This window comes from the organism of the source record quoted next, unplaced genomic scaffold, assembly GCF_019419815.1.
Source record: "Pyrus x bretschneideri cultivar Hongxiangsu unplaced genomic scaffold, Pyrus_bretschneideri_v1 Contig25, whole genome shotgun sequence".
NCBI lineage: Eukaryota > Viridiplantae > Streptophyta > Magnoliopsida > Rosales > Rosaceae > Pyrus > Pyrus x bretschneideri.
Genome location: NW_025999557.1, coordinates 4,588,133 through 4,614,443, shown reverse-complemented (window position 1 = coordinate 4,614,443; position 26,311 = coordinate 4,588,133). Strand labels below are relative to the sequence as shown.

Here is a 26,311-nt window from a genome sequence, read left to right as displayed (position 1 = left end):
TTGTCCTAAAAAATTATGATTTCGCCTGAAATAGAAGAAATGATAGTTGTTTTATTCATAATGTTAAGAAAATTAAGATTAACTTGAACATTCTCTGCACTGCTATATTGATAGATAAATGAAATTATATGACAATTAAGAAAATAAATCCAATCGTGGTATAGTGTGGGAGTTTCAATATTTAAAAGAAATATGGCATATGGAATATACCATTATGCGCATGCTCATGAGCCTGACACAAAAAGAACTTTCGAAGAAGCTTCTTTCGCAAGGCTGCTTAGCTAGCTGCATAATGCACAGCAGTCAACGAAATAATTCAAAATTTGGAAAGCGAAAAGGAGAAATTTATGAGTAGAAAAATCAAATTTAGAGAAGAAAAAAAATACGGTCAAATTGATTAATTGGTGAGTCGAATTTAGTAGGTGAAGATGCCATCCAAGATTAAACAAATGCAATGGAACTAAGAAGAATGTCTGGTCTATGCCGTCACGAAAGGGATTCAAAGCATGACAATTGACAAATTCGAAGACCTATTTTCATCGCCTGTTTTGACGGTAATATCGTTACGTGACTAAGTTATGAGAAATGACGTTTGAACTTTAGATGCAGTAAGTTTAAGAGGTCTTAATCATTAGAGTAATTCATCACTTACATAATACATGTTTATTCATAATATGATGTCCTAAAAGATAAACTCATCAATTGCATGCAATATGATGTGATGTCTTTTTATTTTCTTTAATTTGTTCAATACAAATATCAAAAATATATAAAACTATAATAAAAATATAAAGAGTGTAGAAACCACTTCTCGTAAATTTTGCTAGAGTGAACCGACAATGGCAGCTCCGTAGTAACCATCAGTACATAAAATTTGACCATCCCCACTGGACCCTACCCCTCATTATCTTACCACTTGTATATTTAACACGCAGTGTACCATTTCGTGTTTTCAGCATATTGAAAAATCTCTTTTTCTTTAGAGAAGACTATGGAAGCTTGGAAAAGGATCCTCGTCGGATCCTTCGATCCTTTTCCTGGAGATCCTAGGAATCCCATGATCATAACTGTTCATCATACATCGTGCAATCAGTTTTCATTAGGTACTATTTATATTTAATTTTAAATTTAAATTTTAAAATGATTTATAATCGTACGATGTACGATAAACGGTCACATCACGGATCCTTTTCTTGGAAGCTTCTTCGTGCACTATACAACAAGATGGGGTCCACTACTTTATTATGATTTATGAAGCAACAAACAGAGTGGGCCAAATAGAAGAATCTGATCATGTTCTCGTAAATCATTGTTAAAAGCCCATAAGAGCCTGCCCAAATGACCTTTTTGTGTTGGAATGTCCAGTCGGTCGGTCGGTTGGTTTGGTCATATTAACATATCATTCATCTCCATACTGCCAAACATATATAAGTTACGATATAATAATCGCTATACAGCTAACTGGTTAATAAGTTAACATGACATTAATCACTCATTTAAATTACTAAACAACATCGTTTCTAGAATACACATCGTCTCATTGACTAATTTTAAAGGAAACTCTCGCTCAAGCGCTAACCAATTAATAAGTTAATACGACATTAACCCCTCGTTTGAACTACTACACAACATCGTCTTATTGACTAAAATACACACAATCTCATTGCCTAATTTTATAAGAAACACTCTTGCTCTAGCGCTAACCAGTTAATAAGTTAATACGACGCTAACCACTCGTTTGAACTACTACAAATCGTCGTCTCATTGACTAAAATATTGACTAACTTTATACAAACACTCTCGCTCAAATGCTAACCAGTTAATAAGTTAATACGACACTAATCACTCAGCTGAACTACTACACAACATCGTTTCATTGACTTAAAATACACATCGTTTCATTCACTAATTTTACAAGAAACACTCTCACTCTAGTGCTAACTAGTTAATAAGTTAAACGACACTAACCACTTGTTTGAACTACTACACAACATCGTATCATTGACTAATTCCATAGGAAACACTTGTACTCATAAACACTCTTAGTTAGAAACAATCCCAAACAGGCCAAGACGTCATTCCGGTTCATAACTATATATGAAAGTTCTTGTCAACATAATATAAATGTAAACATAGCTTGTTTTCGCGTCATTCATTACAGAACAGTCCTGCTGTTGCATTCCGAGCACCTTCTTTTCTGAAGCACTTCAAGATTCCGTTCAGGTTCTTCTGTTGCTAAACCAAATCGAAAAAACATATTCCGCCAATCCATGGATTGTGACCTCCATTACCTTCCAGTGACTTAAATTTGGCACTAATCAAGAACATAGATCCGAGAGGCAACGTCTTGGACCAACCAATCGAATCCTTCAAGCAGTCCCTCACCGGTGAATGCACTGCAGCCGACAATTTGCCAATGCCGAGTTTTATCCATGGCCTCCAAGTTCAAAACCTTGGCAATTTCTTCCGGAGTAAGGGCACCTTTTATGTCCTGCTTGTTTGCTAGTATCAACAAGGATGATCCAGAAAGCCTCTCCTCCTTCAAAAGATTGTCGAGTTCTGCTTTGCAGTCTTCTAACCTTCTAAGATCTGAACTGTCAACTACCCATACCAGACCATCAGTTTGCTCAAAATAGTTTCTCCAGTACGATCTTATTGTTTTCTGGCCACCGACATCCCATATGTTGAGGGTATACTTTTGGTAAATGATGGTCTTGATGTTGAAGCCGAGTGTGGGACTGACAACGCTGGTGTCCTCTCCATTAATTCTCAGCACAATGGTAGTCTTACCAGAATTGTCAAGCCCGACCATGAGTATACGTATTTCTTTTTCCTTCCTTTTAATTTTTCGAATAATGCTGAGAAGCCCCATTTGCTCACAGACAAAATCAGATTGAGCTTCTCCAAATAGACTTCAAGGTTCGATGCAAAAACCAAACGAGAAATTTTTCTCACAACTGAAACTTCAATGAGGCTTTCAAATCCTGAGCTGTTAAATTAGAGAAAATTAAATTGACAAAGGCACATTTGCAGTTCAAGCTTTACGTGCTGAGAATTAGGAGGATAATAAAACTTACTTTAGTCATCTGTCGTTGATGATAGGCAGTGGTTGCGGCCTCAATCCTGGCAGGAACAGGTGAAGTATGAAGTGATTAGGGCCTGGCGTACATGATTATTCTGTTTTACCGAAGAATGCACAAATATGAAATTTTCCTTACACAACAAGAAAACTCTAGGAACTTCAAGTGTATGCTATTTACTGCGAAGCACACTTGTGCTGAAAATATTTCATGAGGACTGATGAACATAGTATTTAGGACAACACAATCACGTGCTCATGATCAGATTCAGTTAGCTAAGAAAAGCCTAAAATGCTAAAACTAAAAAAACATGTAGTTACCATGGCGGCGAGGCCTACCAAGTAAACATCAAACACTTACACACATGTTCACAGGAACACGAGATGAGACGCATATATACTGGATTAGTAACAAAACTCAGTTTGAAATTCAAAAAGTCTAAGGGAGAAAACAAGACGGTGTAGCAAACATCGGCTACAACGTAAAACATTTACTATACTAATTCCTCTTTTTAGCTGTAAAGGTGATGGCATTATAGGGGAAAGAAAGAAGCAAAAAGAACTACACATTTTGAAATTATCAGTCACCGCAATGGTGTGACGCGAAGGATTCATCGGTCTCAAAACACATTATATTCAGGATATGGAATTGCCAAAGGCCGGAAAAAAATGCAGAACAGGTACATAAGCGACCCCAAGCCAACAAGGCTCTCCGCTTTGTGAAGGTCGGGGGAACGTCTATTCGTAAGAATATCACAACACAAACTCTACCCGCAAGTTGTTCAATTGAGATTAAAAAGCAGAGTCTAAAAATTCACAAGTAGTTCAATTAGAACTATTTAGTAACAAGCTAAGGGCCATGAAACAAATGCAGAACAGATACATGAGAATCATAATATCACAACACAAAATTTAATTGCAAATATAATTTAAAGGTATCTCAAAGTCTAAGACTTTACAAATATACTTTAAAATCAAACAAAACCCAGATGTAATCGTATACTCACAAGCAGTTTAGAGAGAGAGAGAGAGAGAGAGAGAGAGAGAGAGGACTAGAAGGCTTGCTGTGAGTTGTTGGGGATGAAAATCGAAAGGGGTGTTCAGGGAATCTGATGAAAATGGACGGTGGGGATCTATATCGGGTGTATACGGCGGAGATCAGAGCATCAGGGAGGGAGAGCGAGTTGTTGATTGGTCGCCATTGTTGCAGGTTTGATAGCTTCAGTTTCAAGTATTCAAGCTTTAACGAGAGAGAGAACTCACCCACCTGGGAAATTTGAGACTGACTCGGCGTCGGCGGTTCTCGGCGGATCTGATCGCGGAGGTGGGAAATAGTGGCAAACGAGTCGGCGGGAGAAGAGCTAAACCGAAGATAGTACGAGAATGCAAACGTTTCGCCGCTTGAGGAAAATTAACTTAAATATTGGTTTTTTTGGAAACGTCCTGGGGCCAATATGAAAATAAGGAAAAATACAAAATGTCCATTTTGCCCTACCGGAGTACAAAACAGTAACAAATTGATGGTTTGATTTGTGTTATAGAATTTCTTCCCTCTTTTTCTCCTAAATTTCCTTATTGGTCGATTTTCCCCTGAACAATTATAAATGTCCAATTCTCGTAGCGTCATGTTTACATGCGTTCTTTCTAAACTCTGTCCAGATCACGGTGGAAACTTGATTAATACCAATACTTCGATTAGTTCTAGTAGTTTACTGCGAAGAACAACTGAAATTCTTTAGTTTTGTTAATGTGAACGAACATTTTGTTCACATTTCAAGTGTTTTGTGGGGAATAATATGAATGAAAAGCTAGGGTGCAAAGAAAGGAAAATAACTTTCTTTTCCCACAGGTCGACGTTGCTTAAGATTATCTTCTAATAGCCCGTCTTTGGAGAGATTTTTCAGTATGAAATACGGGTACATACATCATATGTCATCATACAAGCAAAGAGACACTTGAAAAAAAAACTTCCCTCGACTTGTATAATAACATTTGGCGTATCGTCTCATATTCCGAGCACACTGAAAAATCCCTCATGTCTTTGGTTTCATACAGCCACTGACATTACAGTTAGTGATTTTGTTTCACTTGTAAGTAGAAAGTTTTAGATTTGGTTCCATAGAACATGAGTAGTTCTAAATGCTCTTTAACAGTCCCCAACTTAAAAAAAAAAAAAAAAAAACAAACAAACAAACAAACGATAATATGACTTGTTGCCAACCATAATTAGTATTTGCAAGTCAATTTAAATGTGAAAAGTAAAATCAAATAGAATAGAAACTTGCAATATTAATTCAATGTTAACAACATCAACTAAAGCATTACATATATAATCAGATTCAAAGATTAGATTAGAGAGAAAACAATACTCAAATAGAGTTGTGAAATTCCGTTCGTAGATTTCACTATTGTAGTTTATGTATTTGTATTCGCGGGATTTAATAGTATTTTCACGAATTTAAATTAATTTTAGATTTTAACTACTTAGTTACAAAGTTCGAATTTTTGAAAATAATCATTTAAAATCCGTAGACCTTTCAAGGTCACAATTAATGTTTTCAATTAGAGCTCGATCCTACGAATGCATAGGCGAAAACTGTTTGCCAAATGGAGTTATAACGAATGAGATATAAACGAGCAAAGATAGGGGTAAAATGGTCATTTGACCATTATATGGAAGGCTTCAGATTTGCTAAAGTAATAATCTGGGTGCCACGTGTACAACTTAGATGAGAAGAAGAGAAGAGAAAGGAGGGAAAGGAGGGGAGGAACTGGCCAATCAGAAAAGAAAGTAAGGAAGGGAAATGAGGGAGAAAAAAACCACCCAATCTGAATCTTCCCTTTGACCTGCGGACCTAACCCGGTTCTAGGTAGCAAATCCGTCAATTTTCATCAATTTTTCCAATGAATTCCACTCAGACATCACTTGCACACTCCACCTAACCTCCATTCTCCCATTTCCAAAAAAAAACAATCCGAGAGTTTTTTGCCTCGATTTTGCGAAAAATTGTGCCGAGGGCTTCGTGGGTGCACGGCGACAATTCCGCCATTTCTGAAAGTTTTTTTTGTCAACCACCACCACCCTCAGGCGTCTCTTGAGTCCAGGAACATAGCCCAAACAAGTTTGGGGGCGGCAGAGCTACGAATTCGACGAATTGAGGAACACCCATTTCTAAGGTTCTGGCGGATCGAGGGTGTTTTCAGGCATATCTCAGCCGAATTGGACTTCGGCCTAGGTATGAAATTTGTTCCCCTTGTTGTGTTCTACAATTTTGTAAAATTTGGTAATTTTTGGAGTTATGTGAATTTTCCGACGAATCGAGGCGGTAGCCGCAAGTGGCGCATGGTCTGGGACCCACTTGACCCTTCTATTCTAAATTTAATACCCTGATTCCATACGTGACATCTGATGGATGAAATCTCATCGTTCGAACATAGTTTCATTAGGGTCCGCCTCTTGATCATTATAACCATCGACGATCAGACCGTTGGATTGGCACCAAACTTTAATGCGTTATAGCACGTAATATTTGAGGAAATTAGAAACTAATGGATCGGGAATATAACGTATGGATCTTGATGAATTGAATTTTTAAGTTTGTAAAACTAATTGTTGACCGCCACCTAATTCTAGCAATTGGTGGAGATTCGACCGTTAGATCTTTCCAAAATTTTAGGATATTGTTCTAGAAGATAAATGAGACTCTTGGGAAATTATGGATCAGAAATCCATGGGCGTATATTTCGGATTGAATTACGTAGGATTGTGGACCCCACCTTTGACTGAGAGTTGACTTTTGGTCAACATGTCTCAAATCATTTTAAATACTAAAATTAGTACTACTAGAGACTAAGTGAAGTTTAGTGGGCCTACATTGGTTAGTGAGTAACTTTAATAAATGTGATATGGTTATTACCAAATTTTGTATTTAATATCCTTTGTGGATATGACTTGGTTTTATAAACGTGATTTCTATTAAAATGTTATTTTTATATTTGGCCATCTATCTATTGTTATGAAATGTGATTCGATTTGTGGATTGGAAATATTTGTGAAATGTGATTTGAAATAGATGTTGAATTGTTTGTGAAATGCTAGGGCTAGGCAGAAAAGTTTTCACAGACTGTTCTGTTAGTGTATTTGAGGTTGTGTAGTGTTCGTTTTAGTGGTGATTAGCAGCTGAAAATCAAAGAGAATATGATCTCTGAGAAGCAGAGAGAAGATCGAAGAAGAGAGAGGAAGCAAAAATGGAAACGTCACTGAGAAATCTTCTTTGGATTCCTTCTTATGCGGTTACAATGAGCATGAGGAGAGTGAGCAAATATAGCCGTTGCTAGCTCACACCTCAGCTAACAACTAAACATGTGAGTTGCATATGGGCAACTTAAACACTACATCAAACTAAACAGATGGCACGGTATACATCATATAGATGTTTTAATTAATCGTGACCATCCATTACAACTTATTACAAACTCAAACTTAAAAAGTCATTTCTACAACTCTAAACCAGCAACCAAGTTCTTCCAATCTGCAATCCTTCAATCCTTGCAGCTACAAAGCTTATAATTCAACGTGATCAACATGTCGACAGCAGAGAGGACAAATGGTCACGTACACGGAGCAAGGTGCACAACAGCACATATGACCACACCTGATAAAATAAATAAATGAATATGCTTATTAATTGAAATGCCTCCTGCAATTTAATCTCAACTTACTTTCTGAAACTGATATTGTCTCACTTTGACACTGAAACTAACATTTTCAATTCTTTTAGTCTCACTTCACCTCATTCCATTAAAGAACTATTAAATTTACAGGTATTTTAGATATTTTATTTTTACGCATCTATTTACCTATAGCTTACACACTAAACCAATCCCAATTCCATTTTTGACAACTCCAATTCCAACCCATGAGTTTTTGGCCTTTTAAAAATAAATATTTACTCCCAATAGAAAAACTCTGAGCAACAAAATCATTATATGATTATATCAACCAAAATAAGGGTTACAATTTTGTTCTTAGAGTCATTTCACTTACAAGGCATCCATGTATTGGCTAGAAACTTTACAATTGAAAAATACGCATTACAACCAAAAAGAAACATGATCAGCCTATTTCAAGATATCTTTCCAATCGAAATTGGGCTAACCGCAAGTTTCACCCATAAAAAAATGATCTCAGATCAGTTGCACAAAATGTAATCTCAAAAAAACCATTAAGCTATCATGTCCAAAATACTTTCCAAACCAAAAAAACATCATCTAAAGCATATGCGCAAAGTTTGCAATTAAAAATTTCACATTGTTTGACCAAAAAAAAATAAAAAATTTCACATTGTTGCTCGAAAATTTTCTATTGATTGAATAATTATTTTTAAAAGACCCTAATTCATGGGGTTTGGATTAGAGTTGTCAAAAAATGGAATTGAGAGAGCTTTGACAGAATAGGTTAGAGGTAAATAGATGTTTAAAAATAAAAAGCCTAAAATGCCCTTGAATTTAATTGTTCTATGACGGAATAGGGTGAAGTGAGACCAAAAAGTCGAGAGTTTTAGGAGAAAAAGTGAGACAAAACCAGTTTCAAGGGTTAAATTAAGATTAAATGACACTTTCAACGGCATTTCAATTAACAAGTCTAAATGAATAAGTGGTGTGTTAAATTCGTAAGGTAATAAATTCGACTGGCTATTGTATCATATACTGAAAGGGCGGTTCTTACGGGACAAAAACCTCATGAAAAGTCAGCTCAAGGCATCTCACACATAACGCTGGCATCGTACGGTCTCTCTTGCTTCCATCTGAGGCATATCACACATAAGCCTCTTAGTACATTTTTTAGCATATATTACAAATAACATTGTAATGGGGTCTCTCAGCAGTATACCTTCACTATATTGCCCAGATCTTTTAGCAGCTACAGCAAGAGCCCTGCATGGAGATGAATTTCATTATCCATTTCTTTCAGATAGACGGAAGAATTAAACAACAGAACATTGTGTGTGTGTGTGTGTGTGTGAAGCCAACATCAAAACATGCTGTTTTTCCTTTACATAATCATGCAAGCAGCCACTTTCACTTGCAAGTTCCAAAACTTGGGCTACGTACCTTTGCTGCAATTCCTTTCTCTCCATGAAGCGTTTGATACAATAATGAGCAACCAAATAAGCACCAAACAAGGTCAAACCCATATACAGATTCATATTTGTACCTCCAGACATCTATATTAATTAGAAATCGTACAAGAAACAGGACCCAGAAAGAAAACATACAGGAAAGACTGATATTTTACGGCAAATTTGATGGAAATATATCGAACACACGCTCAAGTGAATTGGGGTTGGGGAATCGGGTACGAGGAGTGTTGCGTAACAATGGCGGAGGGAATCAGATACGAGGATAGGAAAGGTTTGCGAAGAGAGTAGTGTTAGGTGAGTCCCACTCCGTCAACTAGGGTTGGCTTTAAACTAGAGTGAGTAAGATTATCTCCATTCTTTTTTCCCCTCCTCTTCCTATTTGAATGGTCACGGTTAAACTACATCAACATCTTATATTAATTTTTTATAATAAGAGAAAGACAAAATAAAAGAATGTGAGAGAAAGAGATGGAAGAGAATGAAAAGAGGAGGAGAGATAATCTTAGTTCAAACTAGAGATCGGCAATGGCCGCATGTTCGTAAAATCACAAGTTTGGGTTTTCATTCGGCCCGTGTTTTTAATGTTTGTAGGGCTAATACATAAATAGTTTTGTCTTAAATCTCAGGCATTTTTGGTTAAATAAAAATTTAAGGTGGTTTTTTTAATTAAAAATAGTTAGTCCAAGCATTTTTCATTAAAGCTCTATAAATATTGATAAACTTTGTAGCTCCATGCAGGTTCGCTGCCAATATCATGGATGTTGTCCAATTTAACTACATATTACTCGGTGTTGAGTTTTATCATAAAATATCTCGGTGATATTAAAAGTGAAAACTTTCATATATTAATTGTATTTTATTTTGTCATATAAACAATTTAGAATCCTAATTCTCCGACAAATATGTGATCAAGTTTTGAAGAATTAGACTGATTTTTCAGAGTCCAAAATACTTCTTCGCTTTTCACGTAAAGTACTTGATTTATCGACTTTTGGTGACATTATGTTTTTTGGATCATATTCTCAATCACTTTAGGCACTTTAGTTTCAATGAAAAATTAGAATCTAAAAAGTACCACTACAAGAAAGCATGCATGCATATATATAACAATACTATAAGGTAATGTTAGGAAGATCAAAATTTTTAAGTTAAATTTGTAAACTAAATAATGTGATGATTGATCATTAAATTATTACTTAAGTATTGATTAACGTATTTATTTTCTGTTGTGGCAATCCATACTAGAAAAACCAACTTATTGCATCAAATTTTGGGCACCAACTGTAGACATCGAAATTTCAGTAAAACAAATGTTCACCCAACGCATTAAAGTTTTGACGTGTCAAGGCATACATGGCATACGCCACGTGTCGTACAAATTGTACACATGGCATGTGACTCAACAAAATAGGAAGAAATACCCTTGGATGATTAAACAAGGTTTTTCTTCTCAATTTGGGCAATGACAAGGTAAGCACACTTCAATCCATTACGGATCAAAGCAAGTTTTTCTCATTTGGGCAATGACAAAGCATACACATTTCAAGTTTAAAATGGTGTTAAGTGGGAAATTAGGCCATAAGTTAGACCACTTCAAGTTTAAAATGGTATTAAGTGGGAAATTAGGCCATAAGTTACACCACTTCAATTTCAATATTGCATTAAGTGGGAAAATTAGGCAATGGTGCTTGGAAAGGAAAAAAATATTTTGTGGTGGTGATTCATTCTCAAAGCCTATAAATAGGCTTCTCCATCAAGGTATCAAGCATCAAGGAATTCACAAATACATTTCTCTACTCCCAAATTGGAAGAGAATTCCCCAAATCCTTGAAGCTTTGAAACTCCAAAGCTCTCAAGCATCCAAATTCCCAAGAATTCCGAAGGATCAAGAAAGCATTCTTCGTTCTTCGTCAAACCATTATTCAAGATCAAGCCCCGACGGCCCTTGAAGAAAGTGTTCATCGTTCATCCTAAGATCAAGCCCCAACGGCCCCTTGGATCAACAGCACAAACAAATCCACACATCCAATCGTTCTTCAAGATTAAGCCCAAAAGCCCTTGAAAATCCGCTCATCCATCAACCTTCAAGATCAAGCCCAAAAGCCCTTGAAGAAATCCACACAACCATTATTCAAGATCAAGCCCCGACGGCCCTTGAAGAAAGTGTTCATCGTTCATCCTAAGATCAAGCCCCAACGGCCCCTTGGATCAACAGCACAAACAAATCCACACCTCCAATCGTTCTTCAAGACTAAGCCCAAAAGCCCTTGAAGATCTGCTCATCCATCAATCTTCAAGATCAAGCCCAAAAGCCCTTGAAGAAATCCATACACCCATTCTTCAAGATCAAGCCCAACGCCCCTTGAAGATCCGTTCATCAACTGTTCATCCTTAGATCAAGCCCCGACGGCCCTTTGGATCAACAACTCATCCACAAACCTACACCCTACGAAGATAGAATCAGAGGACCAAATTTGAGAGAGATCGTAACCCCAAAATCATAAACACAAAAAATATTATTTTGTACACGTTATTCTGGTTTCTTGTTTCAAAAGAATCTTTCGTGTTCACAAATTTGGCACGCCCAGTGGGACCATCTCTACCTCTCATCTCTGTCTCCGTTCAAGATATTTAAGCACAGTCCATGGCTTCAAACAAAGAACAAGTCATGACTATCGGCACTACCTCCATTGAAAAACAGTTGGTTCAGATGAAGGAAACAATTGCAAGGCTGCTAAAGACTGCAGAGGAGAAAAACTTGCAAACCGCCGGACTCATCAACCGTCTGGAGGCGCAACATGGCGTCTAAGTGAAACCAAGCTCTCTTCCAACTAAGAAGACCGAAGAAGGCTTTAACCCAAATGCCTACGAACTCATGTCAAAGGCTAGGCATGACTTTGCTTCCTCTTCAAATCTTGGAAAGAAGGTTTCAAACACCGTCAACGACAAAGATCGTGACCTCACCAAAACTCAAAAGAAGTTGAAGGAGCATGGTTACGGAGTTGACAACAACCAAAGCACACCTCCAAAATCAATGGCATCAAGCAAGGGACAAGCCGTTCTTGCAACCACCAAGGGAAGAAGCATAAGCACTTCCGCCGCAAATGGAGCATCCATTGGTGCCACAACCACTTCTCAACATGCCGCTGCAAAGTTGGTACTGCTAAGCAAGCAAGAGCAGCATCAAAGGCGCGAGTCGGTCATCCACCTGACCTTGATGGGGGCACCAAAGCATGCTATTGAGGCACACAAGATGACACCCCAAAAATGGCCAATGGGGTTCTTCATCAGCACTATGGATGTCTGAAGGAAAGTCATGTCTATTGGTTGCACAAGTCATGACCATCGGCGTCACCTCTGTTGAAGAACAACTGGCTCAAATGAGCGAAGCAATTGCAAAGCTTACACAGACTGTGGAAGAGAATGACTTGCAGATTGCCGCACTTGTCAACCAACTAGATGCGCTGCCCGACGTGAAAGTCGACCCAAATGTTGGCCTATTAAAGAAAGAAGTCGACGAAGAAGAGGAGCCTCCAACGGAGAAAGTCGAAGAGAAGCTGAAGCTAGACCAAGCAACGGCGTTCATGGAATCTCTCTCTATCCAGCAGCTACAGGAGATGATCGCAAGCACTGTCAAGACACAGTACGAAGGAAGCTCGCATGACTCCGTACTGTACTCAAAGCCTTACTCCAAGAAGATTGATGCTTTGAAGATGCCAAGGGGTTATCAGCCCCCAAAATTCATGCAGTTCGATGGAAAAGGCAACCCGAAGCAACATGCCGCCCATTTCATTGAAACTTGCAACAATGCTGGGACAGAGGGAGACTACCTTGTCAAACAGTTCGTACGTTCGCTGAAAAGTAACGCTTTTGACTGGTACACCGACCTCGAACCCGAGTCTATCAACAGTTGGGACCAGCTAGAAAGGGAATTCCTCAACCGTTTCTACAGCACTCGTCGTACTGTAAGCATGCTAGAGCTGACCAGTACGAAACAGTGGAGAGATGAACCTGTCATCAACTACATAAATAGATGGCGCTCCTTAAGTCTGGATTGTAAAGATCGGCTTTCTGAAATCTCTGCCATTGAGATGTGCGTTCAAGGCATGCAGTGGGGACTACACTACATCCTTCAAGGCATTAAACCACGAACATTTGAGGAGTTAGCCACCCGCGCCCATGATATGGAGTTAAGCATCACCCGTCATGAGAAGAAAGAACAGATCGCCGACTACAAGAATGACAAAGTTTTGGGGCCCAAGGTGGATAAGGCTGCGTGGAAACCCACCAAGGAAGCAATGACGGTCAACACAACTCCAGTCAAAACCCATACACGAGGCAAGGCGATTCAAACCGAAGCTTTTCGTGATCAAGAGATACGTAGACGCACTTTGAAGGAGCTTGAGGAGAAGACATATCCATTCCCCGACTCTGACGTGGTTGCCATGTTGAAAGACTTGCTTGACAAAAAGGTGATCGACCTACCTGAGTGCAAACGGCCGGAAGAGATGAACCGTACTGACAGTCCAAGGTACTGTAAATTCCACCGCTTCATTGGTCATCCGACGGAAAAGTGCTTTGTGCTAAAAGATCTCATCATGAAGTTAGCTCAGAAAGGGATCATCGAGCTAGATCTTAATGATGTGGTGAAGTCAAACTATACAACCGTCACTTCTGGCTCTTTGAACTCAAAATCTTCACCTCAACCGCTGGGGGCATGCTCCAAAACCATGTCAGTCACGTCAAGTGAAGTTGAAGGATGGACTTATGTCACTCCAAAGAAAATGCACAAGAAACATAGGTCTCCTCCACAAGTTCACCAATCGGAAAGGGGGCAAAGCAGCTACCGTCAACCTTCAAAGCTACATGAAAGTGTTGAGGATGAGGAAGTTATGACACAAAGATCGTCCGTTGCCATCACAATGCGCGATTTCTTCCCCAAAGACTTCTTCAATCACTCGGTCAAGACTCCTTGCTATGAAGATTGCAAGGAATGCCTCTCTAAGATCGTTTGACAAATTCAACCAACGCTCCTCGTTCGCACGAGCCTAAAAGGCGACAACCAACGCTCCTGGTCCGCATGAGCATAAAAGGCAACAACCAAAGCTCCTCGTTCGCACGAGCCTAAAATGCGACAACCAAAAGCTCCTTGTCTGCACGAGTTGAAACTGCAAACGACACCACAAGCTCCTCGTTCGCACGAGCCTAAAAGGTGACACCAAACGCTCCTTGCCTGCACGAGTTGAAACTGCAAATGGCACCAAACGCTCCTTGCCTGCACGAGCTGAAACTGCAAACGGCACCAAACACACCTTGTCTGCCCGAACCAAGCTCCTTGCCTGCACGAGCTGAAACTGCAAACGGCACCAAAACGCTCCTTGCCTGCACGAGCTGAAACTGCAAACGGCACCAAAACGCTCCTTGCCTGCACGAGCTGAAACTGCAAACGACACCAAACGCTCCTTGCCTGCACGAGCTGAAACTGCAAACGGCACCAAAACGCTCCTTGCCTGCACGAGCTGAAACTGCAAACGGCACCAAAACGCTCATTGCCTGCACGAGCTGAAACTGCAAACGGCACCAAACGCTCCTGGCCCGCAAGAGCATAAACTGTGTACGGCAAAATCATCAAAAAAAAAAAAAAAAAAAAAAAAAAAACCATCACTCATTTGAACTACGTCATGACTTGATCCCTCCTCAACCAAGGGTACGTAGGCAACTTGAAACTTCAAAACTTCAAGTACAGTCACATCATCAAAAAAAAAAAAAAAAAAAAAAAAAGGGAAATAACACATCTTGGTGATGTATATGTTTTATCTGTATTTAGCACAATACACTAAATAAAATAAAGCATGTTCATTGATCTCCGAGAAATTACAAGTACGTACACAAAAAAAAAAAAAAAAAAAAAAAAAAATGAAGATTTCACAAAGGATGTTCACGTGAAGCCCCACTACTTGGGAAAACTACAGAAGCGGGAGGCATCAAAGAAGAGGCCTCAATACTTGGTGGAACGCTAGATGAGCCAGGAAAAAGGTGCCTCTGGAAGAAAGCAGCAAGCCTTTGACGGTCACTTTGAATTCGACCACTGGATTCTTGCAGCTCATCAAGCTTCCTCTTCATGCCCGTCGAATAGTTATTTGCAAGCACATGCAAACTTCTATTCTCATGCTTAAGCTGTTTGATCTCTTGCTTAAGAGTTTCCACCTCCGCCATCAATGATTCCACTTGGCGGGATCGAGCAAGTAGGCGTTGGCCCATGTTGGACACAGAGCCTGCGCACTGAACACTGAGAGTTAGGGACTCTTGAACGGCCAACTCATCGGACCGTTCTGAAAGCAGCCTACTATCTTTTGGAGTGAGGAAGTTCCTAGCTACTATCGTAGTTGTTGTTGCGTCCTTCATCACAGAATCTTCACCTGTCAAAGGGCCATTAGAAGATAAGAAAGAAGGGCACCATACATTTACCTGACGCGGCGCACTCGGATCACTGCTGAGACTCAAATCTAAGCAAATGTTAGACGGGTTAGCCATTGTCAAAAGGTTAAAAGAGAAAGGTGGATGGAGTAAAATCAGAAAGGGCCGAAGACGATTTTCACAAACGGGCGATCTTCAAAGTGTGCATGTTGGAGGTAATCGATACCTCTATAAAAAGCCAAGGCGACACGACCACCGATTCAAAAAATCGGATTTTCCTACGTGAAGTTCGGCGACGCTTTCGCGGCTTTTCAGATAACGCGTTCAACTTTGTCAAAAGATCTCTGACAAAGTTGAAAACACGTGAAGGTTATCATCCCAACTACGCGCCTTTGCCAACAAGCGTGGTGACAGAGCCGCACCCGTGACTACTTTTTCGAAGAGGCGCTCGCTCAGAAATCGAAGAGACGCTTGTTAAAAAATCGAAGAGACGTTTGTCGACAAGGGTAAAAGAACATAACCACCACTTGCTATTGGGAAATCCCTATATATGTCGACCTTCATCTTTTATGGCAAGGCAGACCTGAAAAAAAAAAAAATGCCCAACTCTTCCTCACCTCTGAGGGCGCACTCCCAGCAAAGCCTTTCGAAATACTCAATTTTTTCTTCTTCCCCAAAGAAGATACCAGATGCCTGGAGTACAGATGACCCAGGAGGAAACGGTAGATTGAAGTATGTGGAGACAAGCACAACAAATACATGTGCTGATCCATTCGCCGCTTCTTCAAAAGCAAAGGTATCTCATATCATCAAGGTCGAAAGCAAAGGTATCTCATATCATGCTTTTTCCTTGTCTTTTCCTTTGTCCTTGTTCTTACTCGCATGGCAAAGTGAAAGAAGTAATCAGCCGGCACTTGGAGTCAGTCTTCCGATCTGGAACCGACTGCCTGGAATCTATTCCTTGGTTGCTTACCTAGCGTTGCTCTCGAGTAGTCATCTTCAACGGTTGATACACTTCCAGAGAAGGGACCACTTCTGCAAAGGGGAGCAAGTAAGGCAAGTGAAAATGATACATTAAAGCATGTGGAGACAAGCAACAACTGCATATGCTGAGCTATCCTCTAACCCTCTTCAATACGAATTGGAGAGATTGAACAAAGAAACAGAAAAAAAGAGTAAAGCTCAGACCTTCGGGGGAGACCAAAATTTCCTGCTGCCCAGTTCAAGAGTAGCACAAAGGAAAATCAACGATTGGAGGAAACCAGAAAATCTTCCAGTCGAACTCAAGATCAAGCCTCGATGGCCCTTGAAGAAATTTCCTGCTGCCCAGTTCAAGAGTAGCACAAAGGAAAATCAACGATTGGAGGAAACCAGAAAATCTTCCAGTCGAACTCAAGATCAAGCCTCAATGACCCTTGAAGAAATTTCCAGCCCAGTTCAAGACTAAGCCTGTGGAAAATCAACGATTGGAGGAAACCAAAAAATCTTCCAGTCAAACTCAAGATCAAGCCTCAATGGCCCTTGAAGAAATTTCCAGCCCAATTCAAGATCAAGCCTCGACGGCCCTTGGGTTGACATCTACATTAAGGGACTTCAAAACGCATCTTCTACACGTGACAAGCACATGTCTACGACGCGCCTTGAAGTGGGGGCATTTGTAGACATCGAAATTTCAGTAAAACAAATGTTCACCCAACGCATTAAAGTTTTGACGTGTCAAGGCATACATGGCATACGCCACGTGTCGTACAAATTGTACACATGGCATGTGACTCAACAAAATAGGAAGAAATACCCTTGGATGATTAAACAAGGTTTTTCTTCTCAATTTGGGCAATGACAAGGTAAGCACACTTCAATCCATTACGGATCAAAGCAAGTTTTTCTCATTTGGGCAATGACAAAGCATACACATTTCAAGTTTAAAATGGTGTTAAGTGGGAAATTAGGCCATAAGTTAGACCACTTCAAGTTTAAAATGGTATTAAGTGGGAAATTAGGCCATAAGTTACACCACTTCAATTTCAATATTGCATTAAGTGGGAAAATTAGGCAATGGTGCTTGGAAAGGAAAAAAATATTTTGTGGTGGTGATTCATTCTCAAAGCCTATAAATAGGCTTCTCCATCAAGGTATCAAGCATCAAGGAATTCACAAATACATTTCTCTACTCCCAAATTGGAAGAGAATTCCCCAAATCCTTGAAGCTTTGAAACTCCAAAGCTCTCAAGCATCCAAATTCCCAAGAATTCCGAAGGATCAAGAAAGCATTCTTCGTTCTTCGTCAAACCATTATTCAAGATCAAGCCCCGACGGCCCTTGAAGAAAGTGTTCATCGTTCATCCTAAGATCAAGCCCCAACGGCCCCTTGGATCAACAGCACAAACAAATCCACACCTCCAATCGTTCTTCAAGACTAAGCCCAAAAGCCCTTGAAGATCTGCTCATCCATCAATCTTCAAGATCAAGCCCAAAAGCCCTTGAAGAAATCCATACACCCATTCTTCAAGATCAAGCCCAACGCCCCTTGAAGATCCGTTCATCAACTGTTCATCCTTAGATCAAGCCCCGACGGCCCTTTGGATCAACAACTCATCCACAAACCTACACCCTACGAAGATAGAATCAGAGGACCAAATTTGAGAGAGATCGTAACCCCAAAATCATAAACACAAAAAATATTATTTTGTACACGTTATTCTGGTTTCTTGTTTCAAAAGAATCTTTCGTGTTCACACCAACTTCAGTTTCTTATAACGTCCAAAATAAGAAAATTAACTTCTTGTGTAGGGAAAACTCATGTCACGTCAAAGATCTCTCCAACACCCAAGGAAGACCCATGCATTTAAATCCACCAAAATGGACATGTGTGGGACTCGGATGCAAGGGTTGCTCATTTGTGTGTCTTCAATAGACAAGTGACGCTGGCACGTGCTTCCCCACACAAAAATCTGTCCTAGGATAGAAGATCACCATTTATGTTACAAGAAGTATTATCGTTCATTAATATCTCTCTCATCACGTAATGAGGATTTAAGAGAGATATTAACATATGGGATAATACGACCAATTGTAATAATATAAGAATTTGTCATTTCCACCCCTAAATAGAAAACAAATAAAACATTGTCACATTGTTTTGGAACCAAGAGTTAGCGTAATGAGTTCATGTCTAGAACTTAATTAGCTTGAGATTCTAAGAAGGAAGTGAGACATTCGAGAAGATGGGGGCATATGTGTCCATATATATTTATGTGGAAATATGACCGACGAACAAACTAATTAACTCTTTGTGATTACTGGAATCTCTGGAAAAGCTTGAAAGAATCATCCTTTTGCTTGCTTGTGAGCCGGGATCACGGTGGAAACTTAATTAATACCAATACTTCGATTAGTTCAAGGAGTTTGCTGACAAGAACAACTCATATTCTGAAGTTTTGTTAATGTATCCGGATTTCAAGTGTATTGTGGGGAATAATATGAATGAAAAGCTAGGGTACAAAGAAAGGAAAATAACTTTCTTTTCCCACGGGTCGACGTTACAGTTTAATGATATTTCTTTTAAATCGTAAGTGGAGTGTGGGACTGACAACGCTGGTGTCCTCTCCATTAATTCTCAGCACAATGGTAGTCTTGCCAGAATTGTCAAGCCCGACCATGAGTATACGCATTTTTTTTCCCTTGCTTTTAATTTTTCGAATAATGCTGAGAAGCCCCATTTGCTCACAGACAAAATCAGATTGAGCTTCTCCAAATAGACTTCAAGGTTCGATGCAGAAACCAATTGAGAATTTTTTCTCAAAACGAGACTTCAAAGAGGCTTTCAAATCCTGAGCTGTTAAATTAGAGAAAATTAAATTGACAAAGGCACATTGGCAGTTCAAGCTTTAACATGTGTGCCGAACACAATGATACACCCAACGGAACAAAATCAATAAATCAGGAGGGCAACAAAACTTACTTTAGTCCTCTGTCGTTGATGGTAGGCAGTGGTTGTCGGCTCAGTCCTGGTAGAAACAGGTGAAGTATGAAGTGCTTAGGGCCTGGCTTACGTGATTATTCTGTTTTACCGAAGAATGCACACGTATGAAATTTCCCTTGTACAACAAGAAAACACTAGGAACTTCAAGTGTGTATGCTATTTACTGAGAAGCAAACTTGTGCTGAAAGTTTGAAATTCAAAAAGTCGAATGCAAAAAACCAGACGCCGTAGCAAACATCGGCTACAACCTAAAACAATTACTCTACTAATTCCTAGTTTAGCTGTAAAGGTTGAGCTGGTGATGGCATTACAGGAAAAACAAAGAAGCAAAAAGAACAATACATTTCGAAACTATCAGTCACCGCAATGGTGTGACGCGGAAGGATTCATCGGTCTCAAAACATATTATACTCAGGATATGGCATTAGTGCCGCGGAATTGCCAAAGGCCAGGAAACAAATGCAGAACAGGTACATAAGGATCATAAGAATATCATAAGATTCATAACACAAAATCAACTCACAAGTTGTTCAATTGAGATTCAAAAAGCACAAAGTCTAAAACTTCACAAGTAGTTCAATGAGGACTATTTACTAACAAGCTAAAGGCCATGAAACAAATGCAGAGCAGATGCATGAGAATCACAATATCACAACACAAAATCTAATTGCAAATATAATTTAAATTAATTATCTCAAAGTCTAAGACTTTACAAATGTAATTTAAAATCAACCCAAACCCAGATGTAATCATATACTCACAAGCAGTTCAGAGAGAGATAGAGAGAGAGAGGACTAGAAGGGTGGCTGAGAGTTGTGGGGTATGAAAATCGAAAAGAGTGTTCGGGGAACTGATGAAAATGGACGGTGGGATCGATATCGGGTAAAAACGGCGGGGATCAGAGCATCTGGGAGGGAGAGTGAGTTGTGGATTGGTCGCCATTGTTGCAGGTTTGATAGCATCAGTCTCAAAGATTAAAGCTTTAACGAGAGAGAGAACTTACCCACCTGGGAAATTTGAGACGTCGGCGGTTCTCGGCGGATCTAATCGAGGAGGTGGGAAATAATGGTAAAGGTATCGGCGGGAGAACTGAAGATAGTACGAGAATGCAAACGTTTCGACACTCGAAAGAAATTAACTTAAATATTGTTATGTTTGGACCCGGATTGACAAATTTGATTTTTTGAAGGGGGTGTATTATCGATACATTCTTTTTTATTTTTCGTAAATTTTTTTAATTTTTGACCATTGGATTGAATGAATTAAAGAAAATTAAAAAGTATAAATTAATAAGGAATGTGTGAGAAGTAAAAATGATGTTTGAGTATCACTCGTTTCGAAACGTCCTTGGGGCCATTATGAAAATAAGGAAAACACATAATGCCCATTTTGCCCTACTGATGTACAAAACGGTAACAATTTGATGGTTTGATTTGTGTCATGGAATTTCTTTCCTTTTTTCCCATCAATTTTCTCATTGGTGGACATTTTTGTAGCTTTATTTTTTTCTTTAATAAAATACGTAAATTCATTACCAACCGACAATAAGTACAAACAAAGGTCTAAATACAAGATTAACACAAAAAAAGGCCAACAAAACATAGAGGACAAGGTCTACAGCTCCTCAAGCGCCTGCAACAGCCGCCACCAGAAAACCAAACAATGATCTCCACAATCCGTCGCTTATCACCATCGCCAAAGATCCTACCTGCAAGAAACCCCAAAATTGATGAAGAAGGCCTCCTCAATCTCCAGGGACCACCATACCAACCGTCTCCACGAAGCTAAGGAAGCCCGCGGGGGAGCGAGCAACATTGCCACCAAGGGCGAACACTGGGAAAGGCCAACAAGGGCCAGCAAAGGTGGTGGTGCGAACACTCGAGCCGAAGCTCTACACACCCTTCCATAGATCCGCGACGTATCGGGTTGAAAACATGTGGAAAACGATCGGAATTGGGGATGGTCAGAGAGATAAAGGATCCAACTGATGAAAAAGATTAAGGGAGGTGGATGGAGGGGAATGGAAGGGGATGAATCGAACGGGATGGAGCGAGTGGATGATTAGGTATTGGAGTTCGAGATGGTGCGATCAAAAGCAAGGAAAGACTTCGGATGAGAAATCGTGATTTGCAGGGATGGTGGAAAGTGTAGACAACAGGGAGAGCAAAGAGAAAAAAAGGTCTCTCAGCGGAGGAGAGAGAAGCTTCTTGCTTTTTTTGACATTTTTGTAGCTTGGGTGCAAAGTAAACACACATTGTTTGGCAACATGTTCCATGACTTGCAGGACAGGGTTTGGGGAATCAACAATCCAAATGGCAATAGTTGGATAACGTTGTAGAAATTGGACGAATTTTAACTCAAGATTACACTTGTTGGCTACAAATTACAAGAAAAAAAAAAGAAAAAAAAAGGATAAACCAACCGCTTTAAATAAGATATAAAAAAAAAAACTGATATTGACACTTTAAAATAATTATATTATCTTTATCTGAAACCATGTCAAGAATAAGGTGGACATATTGTATATCGTGAAGATAATCATTGTTTTGCAATAAATCTTTGGTGAGTAGAAATCGCTTGAATTGCTTGGATGCAAATCACTGCAAATCGTCTCCAGTAACCCACTCCCGCAACGTATCCTTAACTTCATACATTTCAAATAAGCACTCGTCATCGTCATACTACACATGAAAGTTAAACCCAACGGATACAACATACTAGTGAATATATTTTAAATATATTTCATACACAATGTGGTATGCTAGTGACACTATGATCCGGGAGAAATTTTTAATTATGATGGGAATACAAGTGGTACATCACATGTTTTAACATGAGTGGTGAGAAATTTTATTTTTTAAGTTATTAACTTTTTAACACACATATCCCACCATTTGTATAGTGACATGTAGTGTACTACCCTGTGTACCGATCACACTGAAAAATTTCTCATGATCTGGTATCATATTCTCAATCACTTTAGACGACTCTATTTTCTACTAGAGATTTTTCAGTCTGACCAGTACACGGAGTAGTATACCACGTGTTATTATACAAATGATGTGATGTGTGTTAAAAAGTTAATAACTTAAAAAATAAAATTTCTCCCGACTTATATAAAAATACGTAATGTACCACCTATGTTCCCGTCACAATGAAAATTTTCTCATTTTCTACGGAAATTAGAATCTAAAAAGTACCACTATAAGAAAGCAAGCAAGAATGCATTCATGCATGCACATATGTACATCAATACTACAATACTAGAAACACCAACTTCAGTTTCTTATAACGTCCAACATAAGAAAAATTCTTGTGTAGGGGAAGCTCGTGTCACGTCAAAGATCTCTCAAAGACACACATAAAGAGGACCTCTGCATTCAAGTCCACCAAAATGGACCTGTGTGGGACTCAGATGCAAGGGGTCCTCATTTTGTGTGTCTTCAGTAGACATGTGACGCGGCACGTTCATTCCCACACAAAAATCTCTCCTAGGATAGAAGATCTTCCATTCCATATTACAAGAAGTATTATCGCCCATTATTATCTGTCTCATCATGTAATGAGGAATTGAGAAATGTGTGGAATAATACGACCAATTGTGATAACTAAGAATTTGTCATTTCCCAGCCTAAATAAAAAACAAATGAAACATTGTCGCATCATTATGAAACCAAGAGTTAGCGTAATGAGTTGATGTCTCGAAATTAACTTGAGATTTTGAGAAGTAAATGAAACATCCGAGATGGGCATATGTGTCTATATGTATTTATGTGGAAATATGATCGACGAACAAACTAAATCTTTTTGTGATTAAAGGAATCTCTGAAAAAGCTTGAAAGAATCATACTTTTGCTTGCTTGTAAGCCGAGATCACGGTGGAAACTTAAGTAATACCAATACTTCGATTAGTTCAAGTAGTTTACTGTGAAGAAGAACTCAATTTTTTTAGTTTTGTTAATATGAACGAACATTTTGTTCACATTTTAAGTGTTTTGTGGGGAATAATATGAATGACAAGCTAGGGTATAAAGAAAGGAAAATAACTTTCTTTTCCCATAGGTCGACGTTGCTTAAGATATCTTCTAATAGCCCGTCTTTGGAGAGATTTTTATTGCGTCTAGAATACAGGCATGTACACCATATATCATTATATAAGTGAAGAAACACTTGAAAAAAACAAAAAATTATTTCCTAAACTTGTACAATAACACATGGTGTACCATTCTATGTTCCAAACACACTGAAAAATCTCTCTCATCTTTGGTTTCATTTCAGCTACTGACATTATAGTTTAGTGATTTTTTTTCACTTGTAAGTGAGAAATCTTCAATTTCAATTCTCAATAACAGTAAGTGTGGTGCTAAATGCTCTTTAACGGTCCCCAACTTTTTTAAAACAAACGATAATATAACTTGTTGCCAACCATAATTAGTATTTGCAAGTCAATTTAAATGTGCAAATTAGTAAAATCAACTAGTAACTTGCAATCTTAATTAAATGGTAAACAAAACCAACTGAAGCATTACATATATAACCAGATTTAAAGATTAGAATAGAGAGAAAACAAAAATCAAATAGAGTAAACTTATTATACGTTACGTTAAGAGAGACTGCTAAGATCACTCGTGCATGCAAGTAAGCGCATGCATTTCCTGAGCGTAGCGAAATCCTTCATGCACACACATTAATTAGAAATATCATATATGAACTTCCCTCCCAGCTAGCATTCACCAACACCACCCTTACTATTTTCAATCAGGAAAACCCATCAAACCAAAAGTTAAACAGATTAATCTCCTACTCTCGCTTAAAGGAAGCATTCTTTCGACCACCAAGATTTGACGGCATAGATCTGAACTTGTTCTTCGCACGTTGAATATAATCAGAAAAATGGTCGTTTTCAGTCTCTCTTTTCTTTCCATCATAATCAACCTCATCTGATTCCGCTATCTTCTTCGATGACATTGATCTGATCTTGATCTTCGCCCGATTGATATACTCCGAAAATTTGTCATTAATATCCAATCCTCCTTGTTTTTTTCCTTCAATATTCCTAGCTTGAGCTTGTGCTTCATGTTTGTCCTCCTCAACTTTTGAATGAGTAGCCTTGGCCAACTCTTCCTTGTATTTGTGTACTAGACCATGATGAGTTGGAGGTTTTTTGGGTTCAATCTTCGCAGCAACCTTGGAATTTGCTTGATCATCACAGCATTTTCCTACTATTTTTTCGGACGTGATTGGAATCCGAACCACTACCGGTGCTGATTCAGCTGACTTCTTGGGTTGTGGTTGTGGAGGATACGTGCTTCTAGCAGCGGAGGCAGCTGTAGGTTCTTGTGGAAAATGCGTGGCTCGGCGAACTGTTCGAAATGCAGGAGAAACTGTGATGGCGCTGAAGATTTTCTGGCACACTCCCTGTGAATCTGATGCTGCTGCAGCATGATTATTGCCATTCTTTTCCATCAAGTATAAATATGTGGTCAAGTTTTGGAAAAATGGGAGTGATTTTCTAGACAACAGAGGTGGTGGTATTTATATGCATTGATTTGTCTAGCTAGTCATTTTCTACGTACAGTTCTTATTCACATTGAAAATCAGAAACAAACGAGCTTTTATCTACTGTTTGTGTCGTTTTTGATCTAAAGAGAAAAGTACCGTGTCAATTTTGGGATCATATCCTCAATCACTTTTGGTACTCTATTTTCTATGGAAATTAGAATCTAAAAAGTACCACTATGCAAAGCATATGCATAATGCATAGCAACCTATTAACGGATAAATTTTAATCTGGTTCCCGCAAGGGCCACAACTACTTTTTGACAATTGAGTTTGAGATTCCGGAGAAAATTTTAATAGGACTGTGAGTTTCGTCACACCGCCTGCACAGATCCACATGTGATGATATGGTAGACGAAAATGTCGGTATTTATGGATTATGTTTAAATTTTGTGTTCAGTGCACGCGATGTAGGATTGGATTCGATTTGAGTGTGGAAATATGGTAGGCAGATTGTCTGCCCTTCTGTTTGGTTGTCATTTTTATCCCTTTTTATTTTGTGAGGTTATGGTTAAGTCATGTACATATTTTATATTGATTTTTTTTATAGAAATAATAAGACAAAAAATAATAAGAATATAAAATGTTGACGTGATTTAACTGTAACCGTACAAATAAAAGGGGATTGGAAGGGCATCCAAACAGGAGGGCAGACAATCTGCCTTCAGAAATATGACCAATAAAGAAACTAACCCTTTGTAATTACAGAAATCTCGTATGGTTGTGATCCCACTAATCACACGCTCAAAAAGCTTGGAATAATTGTACTTCTTGTGAAACGTGAGTGGTGATCAACCAGATTACGGTTGAACACCAATTTTTGGAACACAAATGTACCAATGATTCTGGAAGAAAGTAATTTATTAAGGACTCATAAATTTTATTGTTTTGTTAAGGGTAATGTTAGGTAAACAAATTTTGTAAACCAAGTGATGTGGTTGTGGATGATTGGATTATTACTTAGTGTTGATTTAGAAATTTGGTATCCCTAGCATTATCCTTTTGTTAATGTGAATCAAAGACCTACTAGATGTTCTAGTTAGAAAATTCGATTATAAGACAGAGACTCAAGGCAAAAAAGACTTTAAAAAAGGTATGGAGTACTTGGAAACGGAAAACTTTGACATAAAA

At 38.8% G+C, this 26,311-nt stretch overlaps 2 protein-coding genes across 3 annotated transcripts; both read right to left on the bottom strand.

Annotated features, from left to right (window-relative positions):
- Nucleotides 1-1,846: 1,846 nt before the first annotated feature.
- On the bottom strand, nucleotides 1,847-20,671 carry LOC103947544 (ADP-ribosylation factor-like protein 2). Of its 2 annotated transcripts, XM_009358452.3 has the most exons (3): nucleotides 20,629-20,671; nucleotides 3,078-3,177; nucleotides 1,847-2,989 (listed from the first exon to the last, which is right to left on the bottom strand). In XM_009358452.3, exon 3 carries the CDS (start codon nucleotides 2,870-2,872, stop codon nucleotides 2,315-2,317), a length of 558 nt encoding a protein of 185 aa, XP_009356727.2. In that variant the 5' UTR covers nucleotides 2,873-2,989; nucleotides 3,078-3,177; nucleotides 20,629-20,671; the 3' UTR covers nucleotides 1,847-2,314. The 2 variants fall into 2 exon arrangements, with proteins under 2 accessions (XP_009356727.2, XP_009356729.2); XM_009358454.3 differs by lacking the exon at nucleotides 20,629-20,671 and having other exon boundaries at nucleotides 3,078-3,433.
- Nucleotides 20,672-24,122: 3,451 nt separating this feature from the next.
- LOC103947545 lies at nucleotides 24,123-25,181 on the bottom strand. Its single transcript, XM_009358457.3, has one exon. It carries the CDS (start codon nucleotides 25,085-25,087, stop codon nucleotides 24,422-24,424), a length of 666 nt encoding a protein of 221 aa, XP_009356732.2. The 5' UTR covers nucleotides 25,088-25,181; the 3' UTR covers nucleotides 24,123-24,421.
- Between the last annotated feature and the right edge of the window lie 1,130 nt (nucleotides 25,182-26,311).

What these genes read in the sequence shown, in the direction of transcription:
- LOC103947544 (XM_009358452.3), bottom strand. Translation starts at nt 2,872, where the DNA reads ATGGGGCTTCTCAGCATTATTCGAAAAATTAAAAGGAAGGAAAAAGAA.
- LOC103947545 (XM_009358457.3), bottom strand. Translation starts at nt 25,087, where the DNA reads ATGGAAAAGAATGGCAATAATCATGCTGCAGCAGCATCAGATTCACAG.